Source organism: Rhineura floridana, chromosome 16, assembly GCF_030035675.1.
Source record: "Rhineura floridana isolate rRhiFlo1 chromosome 16, rRhiFlo1.hap2, whole genome shotgun sequence".
Lineage (NCBI taxonomy): Eukaryota > Metazoa > Chordata > Lepidosauria > Squamata > Rhineuridae > Rhineura > Rhineura floridana.
This window is the reverse complement of record NC_084495.1, coordinates 20893660-20909419: the sequence shown is the minus strand read 5'-3', so window position 1 is coordinate 20909419 and position 15760 is coordinate 20893660. Positions and strand designations below refer to the sequence as shown.

The following is a 15760-nucleotide window of genomic DNA, read 5'->3' as shown; positions in this document are numbered from 1 at the left end:
TACCTGCACGCGGCGCTTCCCGCAGCTTTCCCGGCTCGCGTCCCGGTTCCCACCAACAGCTGCAACTGCGGCAGGAACAGCTTGAAACTTTCCCTGACCTGGGCGGAGCCGTTTCCTTAAAGGCACCGCGCCCTTGGGCCAAGCTCTTAAAGCGAAAGGCGGTCCGGATTTGTTTGTTATTCGTAAGAACGCTGCATCGCTCGATCGGTTACTAACTGGTCACCTATTACAAACTTTTGATTAACTAAAATCTGTCTGCGATGTGCATGTGTGTGTGCTTTTACCTGTTGCTTTTTTTCAGCTACATAGTTCTTCCTTGTATTCCATAGCATTTTTTAAATTGTACGAAATCTAGCTAATTTCATTCGAAAAGCGGGGGGGGGGGAACTATTAAACATGAGACTTGAGTACAGACCGCAATCCTAAACAGGCATTACAGGGAGGTAGCTCCCCTCTAGGAGAGAGGCTGGGAGAGTGAAGGGAGAGGGCCTTTTCAGTTGTGGCTCCCCATCTGTGGAATGCGACCCCAGTGAGGTCCACCTGGTGTCTTGAAATGGACTGCCTTCAAGTCAATCCCGACTTATGGCGGTTTTCATGGTAAGCAGTATTCAGAGGTGGTTTACCATTGCCTCCCTCTGAGGCTGAGAGGCAGTGACTGGCCCAAGGTCACTCAGTGAGCATCAAGGCTGTGTGGGGATTCAAACCCTGGTCTCCCAGGTCATAGTCCAACACCTTAACCACTACACCACACTGGCTTTCCACCTGGCATCTTAATTGACATCTTTTCCATGCCAGGTAGACTTACATTTCCCCCCCAGGCTTTTTGATAGACTGAGATGATCCTGTGTGTTGTTATTGTGCTGCCAAAGCTACCTGTGACATTATGGGCTTTATTTTATTGTTTATTTATTTATTATATTTATACCCCGCCTTTCTTTTTCATGATTGAAACTCAAGGCAGCTTACATATGGTTGCCAGGCGCTCTCCCGTCCAGGTACTGACCAGACCCGACCCTGCTTAGCTGCAGCAGGGAGCTGGCCTCATGCACCTTCAGACCATAGCCTGGGACTAAGGTCCCAGGTATGATATATTATTTTCATGATATGACATATTTGTGTTTTTAACAATTTTATAAGTCACTCGGAAACCTTCAGGTAACAAGTGACTAACAAATCTAATAAATACAAATAAGCACAGTGGCACTTACTTTCCAGTAGACATACACAGGATTGTACTGTTTGTTAAATTTATTTCACTAGTAAACCCAAACAATTATTGCTTGTAATTCTTAACTGATACCATTTTTTTGTTTTGTTGACATAATACAATGTTGTGTTGATACTTATAACTGGACATTGGAAATGCTCAAGTCTTACACTTTAACACTTGAGGGCTAATCTCTGGCGGAAGAAAAGACTTAAAAGTGCAAAATTCATGTGGCAATAAATCAGTGGGTCACCATACGAAGTAAATTTGGACCTTGGCTTGCCATACCAAAAATGTTGAGCACCACTGGATTAAGCTATGTCTGGTCTTTGATTAGCATTCATTCTGCAGAAGGGGTGTCTATACATCTTCCTGTTAATCATTTGTTCATACCACACTTTTCATTGTATTTCCCCATCACTTTCCTAACTAGAAATGACTGGGTTGTTGTTGTTTTCTAAATATGGATTCGTTGTGCAGGGGCAGCGGGGAGGAAATGGAGTAGCTGGAACCCTGAACAGAAATGGCAACACTTTGTTGCGGGGCCCCCACTTAGATAAACATCTGTTGGAAAAAAGTTGTAAATGTTATTAAAGAAATCACTGGGTGTGAACTACCTATTATTTGAAAAGGTTAAGATGCTATACAGAAAAAACAAGGCTGTACAATTATAGGCAACATACTCTTTGCAGCATACATACCAGCTGTTAACTCTGGGACACAGCAATGTCTTCCACTGATGGAGGAGCGGACAGACCGTAACGACACATAGATTGGCTTACTACATAGTAGATTGGCTTCAAATCTGGAAAGGCCGCTTTAAAATGTTTGCAACCGTTTATTAGATATTGGAATGGAACTAAGCCCCAAGAAAGCATTAGGCAGGAAGTTTCAAATGATGTGTAGCAAATGTGCAAAGACATCCATTTTGTTTTGGTTCTTATAGACTAACTTTTTACCTGTCATTACTTGAACTATCTCCTCCTTTGATAGGCTGCTACATTATAGTTGTGGTGTGTATTATTGTATAAAACTTGCAATGGCGTATTACCATGAAAACTAAAATTAACTGAAAAACTGTCTTCCAAATTGTCCTGATAAGCAAGTTCAGAGACAGCATGCCTCCGAATATACTGGTTGCCGAGAAACAAGAGGAAAAGACTATTGCCTTCATGCCCTGCTCATGGATTTGTCCCCTGAAACATCAGGTCAGCCACTGTGGAATGCAAGGCATTAAACTAGATCAAGTGTGGGAACCTTTAGCCCACCAGATGTTGCTGCACTACAACACCCCTCATCCCTGGCCATTGGCCATGCTTGCTGGGGCTGATGGGAGTTGTAGATCAGCAACATCTGGAGGACCAAAGGTTCCCCACACCTGGACTAGATGGACCTTTGATCCAAGTCAGTAAGGCTCTTTTCTGTGTTTGACAGCCTAATTTCAGACACCCTCCGTATAATTTCATGCCGATGGCAATACCAGAGGGGAAGGAATGGCAGAGAGAGAGAGAGAGGAAAGAGGGGGTGCCCTGCTGCCTTTTGGCTCTGCCCTTCAGTGGCATGAGGTCCCCAACACATCACCCTCGAGGGAAGGCAGTCCTCAACAGAAAAAAGGTTCCTTTGTCTGAAAGATGACAGGTTGGGGAAGGGCTATAGCTCAGTGGTAGATCAGCAGTTTTGCATGCAGAAGGTCCCAGGCTCAGTCCCCACCGTCTCTAGGTAGGGCTGGGAATTCCCCTTGCCTCACAGCCTGGAGAACTGCTGCTGGCCCGTGCAGTCGATACACACTACGGCAGCCTCCCACATCCACCTTAGAAAAAGAAAGCCCTGCTGAATCAAAGCAAAGGTCCATCTAGTCCAGCATTCTGCTTTGTGCAAAGAGACACAGCCGCTCTTATTAAATTGAACACTACCACAGGAGGTTAGCGCAAGGCAGAGATGGGCTAGCCTGGTCCAAAGGGCGTCCATGAGCTATAGGGCTGTGCAACATCACTGGCTGCAGCATTAGAACCCTTCCCCAAGAACACACACACACACACACGCGAAGCCCAAACAGGAGCTAATGTGGGCGGGGTCGGACCAGACTGATTTGCAGAGGCCTCAGGCCTGAGAGCAGCTTTTACTTGTGGCCTATGAAGAGTTCCAAGCCTCCTCCTGCACCCGGCGATAAAATCCTTCCATTTAGCCTGCCCTCTAAAGTTTTCTGCTCTTCCCCTTGGCAGGCGCCACTGCTGCTGCTGCTTGGCACCATGTCGGGACTCTCTTACGTATCCTCTGGGGTGGGGAGGCGGCTTCCGGAACAAATGGAAAGCTGCCCCATGATGACTCACCCTCCATTTACTTTGGGCTCTATCTCTGAGCAATGATAACACAAAGGACAGGCCCTCACACTGAACGCAGGCACCACCCGGGCCAGGAGTTCACAGCTCCCATTGTTACCCTGCCGGCAGAAGGAGATTAAATTAAGCCAAAGAGCAAAGGCTACGTGAATCCCAGATGGAGCCAAAGCTCACAGAACACCAACAGGGAGTTACAACGCGGATGGAAGGTCACAAAGGCAAACAGCATTGAGGCCCTCCGAAGTCAGCCACTGGGTTCCATGGAAAACAAGGTTCAAACTGCAGCCCTAAGTTGGAGTTGAGGAGGGGGGATGTGACGCCATGACAGAGTCCATGGCTTCGGATGTAAGTGGTCCCAGGATCAATCCCCAACATCTCCAGACAGGGCCGGGAATGTCCCCTCCCAGTCTGAAACTTGGAGAGTCACTGCTAGTCAGTATGGACAACTGAGCAGGATGGATCAAGGGGCCCTACTCGGTATAAGAGAGTTTCCTATGTTCCTGTCAGATCTGCCATTTGATGAAAAGAGTGCTAAATCCCTTCCCTCAGCTGATCTGTATGGGGGGGATTGTGTGTGCACATGTGGGGGGGTCAGGCACACTTTTGGTCAGACCCCCTACTGGCATGTGGCCCTCACAGGGTTGGCTAAGGATAAATGTGGCCCTTGGTAGCATCCCCAACTGCAGAGGAATATTTCTGCTCCTTATGAAAAGGCTAGTAAGGTGCCACTCTTATCGTATTTAAAGAAACAATTCAGGTGTAAGGGTATGTACTCCTCTTTGGAATGGAGTCAGTTCTAGCTCCCTTCTCACCACTATTCCCACCGGAGTCTCACTTGAAATTGATGCAACACACAGCTAGATCTCGACATAATGGAATACCTTACAAAATGACACTCTGGATGTGGCTGAGAAGCGGCCACAGCTGAGCATGTTTAGAAGGACACTACTAGCACTGAGCACCAATTCAGACTCATTTAAATTGAACAAGAAAGGTCTCTTCTGAAAGAAGCAAATGATTAGGTAATCTGTTTACAAGAAACAAAATAAAATCACTATTAAAGCCGCAAGGCTTTCATATTTATCTGTTCCAGGGGTCAGAGAGCTACACTGCCTCATGGGTAACCTTCCAGGGGTGGGCAGGACCAGAGGCAAAAACAGGCAGGGCAACAGATGTGACTTATCTTTGTACAGTAGGCTACATTCCAGCCATGCAGAAGCCACAGGTTTCTACACACAGCCAGTAGTGCAGCAGCAAATTCAGAAATGCAAGATCCCTCCATGATAGTCACACCATGCCCCTCCCCACATCTCTCTTGCTTTCCGAGTCCACTTTCCACTACAACAGATGTCCCTAGGAGCCTACCAGCATGAAAGGGGAAGCTGTGTGTTAGCTGCTGAGAAGAGTCTTCTCAATGGCTGACTTACCTCCTTTCGCGCTGATTGGCTCCAATCAGCACAAAAGAACAATGACTCTTCTTAGTGGCTAACATGCTCCCCTTTCATTATATTCTCCTACATAGGGACCTGGCTGCTCCCAAAAAAAGGAGTCTACAGCACACACACATGACCCAGCACAACTATGCCCCTGCACACACCTCTCAGGCAACAGCCATTATCACAGCTCAAGGACACATTTCAGCCGGGCAAAACCACTCAGTGGGGGGCACGGAGCAGGGCCAGTAAGGGGTGCAATTCTGGGAAGGGGTGTTACTTGGGGAAAGTCCCAAGGTCTGAATACAGATGCCTGGAGGGCCACATTTGGGGCCCAGGCCTGAGTTTCCCCACCACCGATCTACTCAGAGGAGATCTCTTTGCACTAGACACTGGTTAGCAACCCAATCCAAAATATGCTGCCCCACCAAAAAAAAGGAGGTAGATTTGAAATTTTGTGGTATTCAACTACTTAATTGGGTGAGCGCAAGTATTACTGCTAGCACAACTGGACTCTCCCCCCCCCATGTCATCCCCAAATCTGCTCTACAGGGTTGGGGGAAAACCCAGAACAGATTTAGGGGACGCACAGGGGGGAGAATGTTTCACTGTGCAAGAAAAATCCTTGCACTGATGAAACATTTACCTGAGTGCTGTGTTGAATGCAGCCCTAAGCATTGGCAAGGTTGGGCCCTAATCTGATGAAGAATCCAATCTACTATCAACATTGCGTTTCCCTTTGCCTGGTCCTTCCTATAACTTTTGCACCCTCTGTTCCCTGTCCTTGGTTCTTAACAGTTGTCAAGACAGGAGAAAGCTCTTTTCCTCTGCAATTTGCAGAGCAGTTGTTTACTTTTCTTCCAGTAATTTCACAAGGTAGAGGGAACAGGTAGGAGACGGCCCTGTGAATTAAGATGGCAGCAGGGATCATCCATGGACCTCAACTTGTTTGCAACCTGCCAGCTACTGACCCTTATAATACAGTGTTCAGCAGGAGTCACCAACATGGCACCTGTGGACACACATAAGTCTACCCAGGCCTTCGCTGGTGTCCACATGGTCCCTTCTTCTTGCTGAAATTAGGCTTGAAAGAAGTGTTCTATTGTGCCAAATAGAACAGGTTGCATGTACCTTTGGTTGCAGCGTGTGCTTGGTGCCAATAAATATCCAGTTTGCAGATGCACCAGGGGGACCCAAAAAAGTTGGCAGCCCCTGGTGGTGCGGAGCGTCAGCAAGCTCAGTTAAGATGAGTAAAACTTCAGCAGTATTACAAAGATTGGGTTATGTCCGATACTAGTCCAATTCAAAGTAGACCCACTGGAATGAATGTTCAAGGCTAACTTGTGTTCATTAATATCAAAAGGTCTTTTTTAAAAAGCAATGCAGGTCTAAATGTGTAACAACATTTGTTTAAAAAGAAAAACTTGCAGCATCCAGAAGTCACTTCTGTTGCCTGGTTCTGGCCAGGCACCTTCAACATTTGCAGATTCATTCTTAACTAGCGCTACACTCTTGGACCAGCCCAAGATCACAAACACTTTGAGCCACAGCTTCAAGGGTTGCGACAAACTGACCCAGTGCAAAGCAAAACAGACTGAGAAGGCCTTTGAATTCTTCTACTCTCATCCAATTCTGCTCCCTCCAAATTTCCCTGTTGACTGCCATGAAGAAACTACAATATTCTAGAGCTGGGGTCCCCACTCTGGTACACGAGGGTACCACAACACCCTCAGGAACCCTACTGGAAGCCACCAAGATCCCCTAGTTCCTCCTAATTTTTTTATTTTTAAATGAGGTTTTTCTGGTTGCTTTTGTTGTTTGGAAGGGAGGTATTTCCTCCTTTTTATCTGTGCTTTGTTTGGATTCGGAGGGAGGCAGGTGTTTTGCCTGTTTGAGAGGGGTTCTGAATATCATCAGTTTTTCTTCTGCATAATGGGTATCCTGTGCTGCGCACGACAGTTCCTTAGATTTCCAAGTGTGCACCCAGGCCCAAAAAGGTTGGGAGCCCCTGTTCTGGAGTTGCTCCTGCAAGACAGTCAACTCCCTGTATGCTACACAAGGGGTCGGCAGTCCAGATCCAAGACTAGATGGTGCACATGAGGGGCATAAGATTTCACTTGCTCAATGTGCAGGATTTTTGTCCTCCACTGCTTCCCATCCAACTCTTGAAGCAAAGTCCTGATCTGGATCCTTGTGGCCTCTGCCCACCTCTGCCACTCGTGCCTGGCTGAGAGAGTCAGATTCCCCCTTCCAGCATCCTGCACTATATTTTGGTCTCCATGGACCACTTTGTCCTTCTGTATATTAGGCACCACTTGCACCACAAGCTGCTCATGAGGTTGATCCAGATGTGGCTTGTGGGGCTTTTCAAGAGCCTTTGCTGGAAAGGATTCCACATTCTGGTGGATATGAAGGATGCCTCCCACATCTTTCCGCAAAACCTGGCAGGCAACTGGCCAGCCTTCCTCCGATGTTGGGATCAGCCCCAGATTCACCCTGTCAGCCACATCCCAAAGTTCCAGCTGCAGATGCAGAAAAAAAATAGAAATCTGCATTATGCAAGGTTAATATTTGTCCCATCTACCCAAGTATTGTCTACTCTGACTGGCAGTGGATTGGGAATTGGTTGAGTATTAGGAAGCAGAGAGTAGCAATAGATGGACAGTTCTCCCAGTGGAGAGATGTAGAAAGTTCAATCCCCTAAGAATTGAAACTGCGACCTGTGCTTTTAATAAATGATCATAAATGATCCAGGGTTAGGGATAAGCAGTAAGGTGGCCAGGTTTGCCGATACCAAATTGTTCATGGCTGTTAAAACAAAAAGGGATCCAAACTGAGTGAATGGGAGGTAAAACAGCAAATGCAGTTGAATGTGAACAAGTGTAAAGTGATGCATGCTGGAGCAAAAAATCTAAATTCCACATATATGCTCATTGGTGTCATCATGGATAGCTAGATAAAGATATCGACCCAGTATACAAAAGCTGTGAAAAAGGCAAATTCCATGCTAGGGATCGCTAGGAGAGTTGGAAAAGGTTCAGAAAAGGGCAACCAAAATGATCAAGGAAATGGAGCAACTCCCCTATAACAAACGGTTGCAGCTTTGGGGGCTTTTTAGTTTAGAGAAAAAACGAGTAAGAGATGACATGATAGAAGTGTACAGAATGATGTATGGCATAGATAAAGTGGTTAGAGAAAACTTTTTCTCCCTCTCTCACATAGCACTAGAACTCTTGGACAACCAATGAAGCTGAATGTTGGAAGATTCAGGACAGACAAAAGAAAATACTTCTTCACTCAACACATTGTTAAACAGTGGAATTTGCTCCCACAAGAGGCAGCGATGGTCACCAACTTGGAGGCCTTTAGAAAGAGGATTAAACAAATTTCTGGAGGCTATCAGTGGCTACTAGCCTCTACGGTCTTCTGAATATCAATTTCTGGAAACCGCAGGAGGGGAGAGTGCTCTTGTGCCCAGGTCCTCTTACAGGTTTCCCATGGGCATCTGATTGGCTACTGTAGACAGAGCTAGCTACTGATTGGTTACTGTGAGAACAGCATAGCTGGACTAGATGGGCCACTGGCCTGATCAAGCAGACTCTTATGTTTTTATCCTGCTCCACATCCAAATATCTCAGAGTGGGTAATATGGGTCATAAGACACAACAATACACAAAAAAAGATAGAAACAGGAATTAAAAGAAATGGCAGCAGCATTATTGCTTTACCCTATCCTTTTAGGTTATATCCCAAGGGCAGCTAACCTGCAGCCTTCCCAGATGTTGCTGGACTACAACTCCCATCATCCCTGACTGTTGGCTATGCTGATGGGAGTTGAAGCCAAAGAACATCTAAAAGACCACAGGTTAGCCATCCCCAGCCTGGGGACTGTGCCCTTATTTGCTTCTCACACTTTGAAATTAAAAGTTACAGTGACGCGACCTGCAGGAAAGAAAGGAAGGCAAGACAAAGACGGGCTATGCATTGCTGCAAATAGATTCCCCCCAAACCTTAGAAGAGACCTTGCTTGGCCTCCACCTTACTTTCAAAGGTAGTTCAGATGCTGGCATGACAACAACTCTCATCCCAATTGCATTTGCCTCTTTACTAACCTTCCTGTTATCTCCCTGGTGAACAAGGCACCGATCCTGCACACCATTCAGTTGCAAGTTCTTCTGCAGAGCTTCTACAGCACGCGGGTTCCACTCACAGGCATGGACGAAGGCTGCCCCAGCATGAACCAGGTAAGGCAGGGTGAAATAGCCAATCCCTGAAGACAAGAGAAAGAACAGGAGCTAGGTCCAAGTTCCAGGTGTAGCCTACCTTAAGAAAGCTTTAAAATGGGGATTCAACAAATGAATGGAGGATAAGGCTACCAATGGCTACTAGCTCCAGGATCAGAGGCGGTGTGCTTCTGAATACCAGTCACTGGCGTTCACAAGTGGGAATACTATTGTATGCATGTCCTGCTTGTGGGCTTCCCAGAGGCATCTGACTAGCCGCTGTTGGAAACAGGATGGTGCAGGGCTCTTTGATCTCATCCAGCGGGGCTCTTCTTATGTTCATTATTTGGCTTTTGCCTGCAGTGCATAGCAAGGAATCCATTTTTTCCTACTAGGGCCAGAAAATCATGTGAAAGAAGTGGAGAGATGATGTCAGCAACAGTCACACCACATTATGTGCAAGAAATGTAGCTCAGCTCAGTGCAGGCAGGCCCACATCTCCTGCGTAAAGAACCATAGACAGCCAGGTTCAAATCCACACTCAGCCATAAAGCTTAATGGGTGGCCTGGGGCCAGCCACTCACTTTCAGCCTAACCTACCTCACAGGGTTGTTGTGAGGATAAAACTGGCAGAGGGAGAGCCATGTATGTCACCCTGAGCTCCACTAACTTAGATGGCTCCTAATCAGAAGAGGATTAGACAACAGCATAGACACGGACAAATCCACCAGCAGCACAGCCATAGTGGGTAAATGGAACCTGCAGGTTCAGAGGCAGTATGTCTACGAATAGTGGGTGCTGGGGACAAATAATGGTAGAGGGTTTTGCTTGTGATTTTTTAGGGGCATTCTACTTGATCCTGTTTGGAAACAGCGTTGGACCTAAACAGACCTTTGATCTGACCCATCAGGGGTCTTCTAAGAGAATCACATAATCTTAGAGGTCATCTAGTTTAAACCCCTGTTCAGTGCAGAATCTACAGCGCAGCAGAGATGGGGAATCTGTGGCCCTCCATATGTTGAACTACAACACCCATCACATTCAGCAAGCATGCTTAATGGCCAGATATGATGCAAGTTGTAGTCCAGCAACAGAGGACCACAGATTCCCTAGCCCTGGCTTAGAGCCCTGGAAGACGAAATGGAGAGGGACTGTGGAGGAATCAAGCAGATTGTTTTTGTGTTACTTTTCTACATGGTTCAAGCAGCTCGGCAGGCTTCAGGACCCAGCTAAGTCTCTAGATTGCTAAATCATTTAGAAATGGGCTGTGCCCAAAACGAGGTTGCAAGTAGAGGCAGGAGCATCTTTGCTGCTCTGAATTACAATATTTACCGGCGTAAAGGTCTACCACCACTTCCCCAGCACACTTCAGAGATGCTATCCGCAGCTTCTCTGTGATATTTCCTGGAGACAGCATGCAGCAGGTCACATCAAACACATACCTGCGGAGGCAATCAGAAGACGTCAAAGGAACCAAACTTGTTCTTGATAAAATTCACCTGCCTGGAAGGCCCCTTAAGGTGTGCAAAGCAAAAACCACGAGGAACAGGGTAACCAGGCAAAATTATTCTTTACCCTGGGATTTTAACATTTGAGATACAGTTTTAGGACCCACCGTATATTTCTGAATATTCTTCTGGATTTTTTTTAATGTAAATTCTTTTAACTGATTTTAATACTGTATTACGTGTTGCTGTAACCCACCCTAGAACTGTGTGGTGAAGGGTGAGTAAGAAATTCCATAAATAAATAAATACTGAGTTTTCACGTGTCAATATACAAAGCACTGAATAACGTGGGTCCAGGATACCTGAAGGACCAGCTGCACCCAATCACTGAAATCATCCAGGGGAGCACTGTTAGTTGTCCCCCATTTTACAAAGGCCCAACTGGCCTGAACTGGAAGTTAAGCATTTAGGGTCACCGGTCCCATGCTGTTGAACACTCTTCTGGCAGAGATTCAGCAGGCACCCACACTGTTGACTTTCAGGCATCTTTTGAAGACTTTGTGCTATACAGCTGTCTAAAAATGTCTCAAGTAGCCAGTGATTTTAATAATTTGTTTTTAAAGGGGTTTTCTTTATGTTGCTGTACACCGCCCTGAAGTTTTGCGAGAGGGCAATATATAAATACTTTTATAAACGTAAATAAAGTAGGACATTTATTTTTACTAATTATGGGTATCATAACCCATCACCTCAATAGGAGTCTCAGGGCAACTAACAAATTCAAATTAAACAAGTTTTAAATAGAATATAAGCAGTAGGAAATAGGAACTATGTTAATGGGATCACTAACTGTTTGGATCAGCCAGGAAGATCAAGTTGTACTATACCTCGAGAACAAAGAAACAAAAGCAATAACAAGGTAGCAAAAGCACTCAAGAAAGTATAGAGAAAGGGAAATTCAGCTTAAATGCCTTTTTAAATTTATATTAATTACCATAAAGTCTCACAGAACTGTCAGAAGAACAGATCATACACAACCAGATAGGCCAGTAATGTGGAACTGGTAAACCTCCAGATGTTGCTGACTCCAACTCCCATCATTTTCCAACCAGCATGGTCAATGGTCGAGGATGGGAGTTCTAGTCCAGCAACATCTGGAGGGCCACAGTTTTCCCCACTCTTGCTCTCAGGTATACAAAGCGGGATACAAGTATTCTAAATTAATTTAAATGAACAATCTTGTTTAGCACAATTTAATGACACAATTTACTGACAGGTGAGCAGGTATAGGACTGCAGCCTTCTCTGCCTTGCAAAGTGCAGCATTCACCATCCCCTTATTCCACTCTGGTCCTCAAAAATCCGCTAGGCTTTCCAGAGTCGACTCAAAATCCTACTATTTTCACCAAGAACATTGATGCTGACTCAAAATCCTGCCACGAGAACTGCTTGGAATTCATCGGACAAGACAGCCATCCCAGGTACAATGGGCAGTTTTACTTCAACATTAAGATGAGGCCATAGGAGAGGGAGAGGCAGGATTGCAGGGCCTCTCCACCAGTTCAACTGAAAGACCAACAACCTCTGGTTCCTCCTCCTTGAATTTAACTTTGTAACTAAGAACCAGCTTGCTCCCCCCCCTCCTCCCTGCCCATCTCTTTTCTTTTCACGTTGCTTCTTTTAGAGCACAAGCATGAGAGCAGGGACTGTGTTAGCACTTATCTTTGTAAGCTGCTCTGTTTTCGACTGAAGAGCAGGATAAGAATTCCTTAAATGTGATCAACTTTCTAAGCTTAAGCTCTAGAACTGAAAAAGTCTAATTGCCTCCACTTGTAAGTAGAATTCAAATAAAGAGAAGGGGGGGGAGAAAAACATCACACTGCACCTCTCCCTTACTGAATTCCATTGTCCACACGTTCAACCCAGCCATCCTGCCCCAGCAAAAGAGTCACAGCTGGGGATCGGAACAAATCAGACTGCACATGTCCACATTTTGCTAAGCGTCGGCTCCGCAGCGCACCAGCCACCACCTCCCAGAGCTGTTCTCCTGAAAGACACCAGGTATGATGGGTTAGCCAAGGAAGGAAGATGCCCAGAGTGGTCTGGCACAATGCAGTGTTTCTAATTTACCCAGCTCTCCCCATCGTATATCTCTGAAGCTGTCCTCGCTCAGCAGAACCAGGTCCCCATGCCGCTGCCAGGAGCGTGGTAGATCTCTCTCCAACTCTATCGACCAGGCAGCTCCATGGCTCAACATCAAGCGTTGCAGCTCGTCACGCAGCTTCTGGACGGGTGACCGGACCTGGACAGCTTTTGACGGAATTGGATTCTGGGAACGAGATGCAGATGATTAGCCAGGTTCCTCTCTAGTATACATGACCTACTCCATTTTCACATCCCATCCAAACTTGTTAGCAGCAAGTGTCAACCACACCTTCATGGCAAAAGGCTCAGAAGCTATTCTACAAATCAGCACCTGCAAGGCATTCATTTTAAAGTCTAAATGATTCCTTAAGTGCACAGCTGCCTGACTCCAGGCAGACCAGTCCCTGTGACCTATCAGCGTGTGACACTCCACTATTACCAACACAGACATATTGTGTTATCTGAGGGGATCGACCAATGGCATCAAGCAAAGTGAGGCAAGCAGAAAAGACTGAAGAGGACAGAGCAAAAATAAGAAAGGGACATAGGCTGATAACACTCAGTGACAATTGACAAGCCCCTCATTAGTCATGGAAAAAAAGCAACTGGTTCCTTATCAATAAGAACTCAGCTCACCTGGATCCATGTCAGGGCACAGGTGGTCCCAGGTGGGATGCTTTCCTTCAGTTGCTGCAGATGCTCTGCCGTGATCCTTTGGCTTAATACAGGCAATGCCATGGCACCACTGGGAAGCTTCTGCACACAGTAATTGTTGTCCAGGATTTTCTCTCTTTGCAATTGTTTCCTGCAAAACTGACAAGTCAATGAAGAGCCAGAGAAAGCTATCTACTCTACCAGGTGTGAGGAACCTTTAGCCCTCCAGAAATTGGCCCAATGGCTAGGGATGATGGGGGTTGTAGTTCAGCAACATCTGGAGGGCCAAAGCATCCCCACACCTGCCCTAAGACACTGAGAACTGGGACTGTTCATATCTGCAAAAGCCCCATATTCATCTGCAAAGCATCTCCACTTTAATTATCACACGTACAACATGCTAAAGTAAATGTCCAAGAAAGGTATCTTCTCCTTCTAAAAAAAGGAAACAATCCACCACCCCACCTCCTAGTATCTGTAACTATACCTGAACAGCTGAGTAAACTGTGGCTCAGTAATGACAGCTCTGGTACCACAAGAGCACAAATCTTCTGCATCCATTTTGTCAGAAACTATGGAATAAAAGGGAAGATTTTTATCTAAAACCAAGCTAGGAAGAAATTTTACTTCTTTTATTGGTAAGAGTATTTCTAAACCACCAACTTGTAAAAAAAATCATAGCGGTATATAATAAAATCACTAAAACATCCTAAGACTATAGAATACAGAACAAATGACAACACTTAATGTGCATATACCATCATCCCAGATAAAAGAAGTTCCTTCTATGTGGCTTTGGCTGGCTTCCTCAGCAAAAAAGGGCTTCTCCACAAAACTAGTCAGAAACTTAAAACTACTGAAGGATTTAAACATGGCTCCTGTTTGCAGGGGCTGTAAACACCAGAGGAGGAATCACATGCATTCTTGTTATTTTCCCCCACTTCTTTTTCTGTAGAAAGGGTTGGAAGATTTTAGATTCCTAGATACAAGCCTCACTTGCCACAACAGGGGTTTCTAAAGAATCCATTTTACCCTGAGGGGACCAGACAAGAAAGAGAAACATCTTGGGAACTACCATCATCAACCTTTAAGAACTGGTGGCTGAATTTGCTTTTTTCCTCTTCCCTGCCACTGCCCCTCTATGGGTTGCAGTTTTTTAGATTGTAAGCCTGCAGGCAGGGGTTGTCATTTATTAATTGATTTATATAAGCCACTCTGGGAGCCTTTTGCCTGAACACTGGGATACAAATATGATACAATAAATAAATGTTTACTAACAATAAATTTATAAAGCCTGCTATTTATTATTAAAGACCTAACATTGGTCGAAAATGTAACCCCTCAAAAGCCTGCAATCCTGTGTACTTACTTGGAAGTAACGCCTGTTGGGCTCATTTCTAAGTAAACATACACAGGACCATGTTTGCCTAACACTCATCGCACTCCTAGGCTGGCCAGGTGAAAAAGAGGACAGGGATACTGCCCCTTTCATAACTGCGTAGAAGACGGCATTTCAGCTGGTGTGAATTTTTTATGAGACGCAACACCTGCTAACATTCCTTCCTTCCGTCCTCTCTTACACCCGGGCATCCTACCTTCTACTAAAAGATTTGTCAATCCTACAGAACTCGTCCTGGGCATCTTCCATGCCCTTTTAAATCCCGGGCTCTTACGTCTCTTTCCTTATAGCGCCTCTAGGGTGGCCAGGTGAAGAAAAGGAGATTGCTCCTGCCCCCTGTACAGCAGAGGGAATTTCAGTCGTTGTAGGTTATCAGGCAAGCGACGCCTCCGTTAATTCGCTCTTCTATACAGGACTACATAGAAACTCTGTCCCCTTTTGCACCTGTCCACCCCAAAGGACATTATTTAGGAATGAAACACCCAAGTACTTCCCCTACCTCAAACCACGCGTGCGCGCTACTCCATACTTTCTATTTCCCTCCGCCTTAGATTGCGCAACCGGAAAAGGAGACGGATGTCTCTCTATCCCTCCGAACTCGTTGGCTGGTTGCTAGCTCTGTCTACTGCTCTTGAGAGATGCCCTAGAGCCGCCATGTTTGTTGAGGGCAAACTGCCTGAAAGTCTATTTATTTATTTCTATACCGCCACATAGCCGAAGCTCTCCGTGTGTATGAAAAGCTGCGCGGACCAGACGTCAGCCTACTAATCTCACATCTTTAACTCATTTAGGCTGCAATCCAATGCACACTTACCTGGGAGTAAATCCCATTGAACCTATTGGAGCTTACTTCTGAGTGGACATGCATTGGATTGTAGCCTTAGTGTAGGATCTGAAACGGGACCCACCCCGA

The 15760-nt window shown here is 45.7% G+C and overlaps 2 protein-coding genes across 7 annotated transcripts in view; both read right to left on the bottom strand.

Moving 5' to 3' along the window:
* Nucleotides 1–113, bottom strand: part of SYTL4 (synaptotagmin like 4) — a 33492-nt gene extending 33379 nt beyond the window's left edge. The window contains exon 1 of one of the 2 annotated variants that reach the window (XM_061598353.1): nt 4–113. The gene's annotated coding sequence lies outside the window, so the exon portion shown is untranslated. The remainder of the gene's footprint in view (nt 1–3) is intronic. The other variant, XM_061598355.1, reaches the window with a different exon arrangement.
* Nucleotides 114–1285: 1172 nt separating this feature from the next.
* On the bottom strand, nt 1286–15431 carry TRMT12 (tRNA methyltransferase 12 homolog). 5 transcript variants are annotated; one of them, XM_061598675.1, is made up of 8 exons: nt 15347–15431; nt 13936–14020; nt 13431–13599; nt 12780–12978; nt 12546–12696; nt 10535–10644; nt 9092–9249; nt 1286–7501 (listed from the first exon to the last, which is right to left on the bottom strand). In XM_061598675.1, exons 2-8 carry the CDS (start codon nt 14007–14009, stop codon nt 7031–7033), a joined length of 1332 nt encoding a protein of 443 aa, XP_061454659.1. In that variant the 5' UTR covers nt 14010–14020; nt 15347–15431; the 3' UTR covers nt 1286–7030. The 5 variants fall into 5 exon arrangements, with proteins under 5 accessions (XP_061454659.1, XP_061454658.1, XP_061454656.1 ...); XM_061598674.1 differs by lacking the exon at nt 15347–15431 and adding an exon at nt 14818–15338; XM_061598672.1 differs by lacking the exon at nt 15347–15431 and adding an exon at nt 15044–15338.
* Nucleotides 15432–15760: the final 329 nt, after the last annotated feature.

What these genes read in the sequence shown, in the direction of transcription:
- TRMT12 (XM_061598671.1), bottom strand. Translation starts at nt 14,321, where the DNA reads ATGTTTAAATCCTTCAGTAGTTTTAAGTTTCTGACTAGTTTTGTGGAG. An exon ending in CGTGTGGACAATGGAATTCA is followed by an intron (nt 10,645 to 12,545) that starts GTAAGGGAGAGG and finishes TTGCCTCCGCAG; the next exon opens with GTATGTGTTTGATGTGACCT. An exon ending in ACCAGGGAGATAACAGGAAG is followed by an intron (nt 7,502 to 9,091) that starts GTTAGTAAAGAG and finishes CTGCATCTGCAG; the next exon opens with CTGGAACTTTGGGATGTGGC.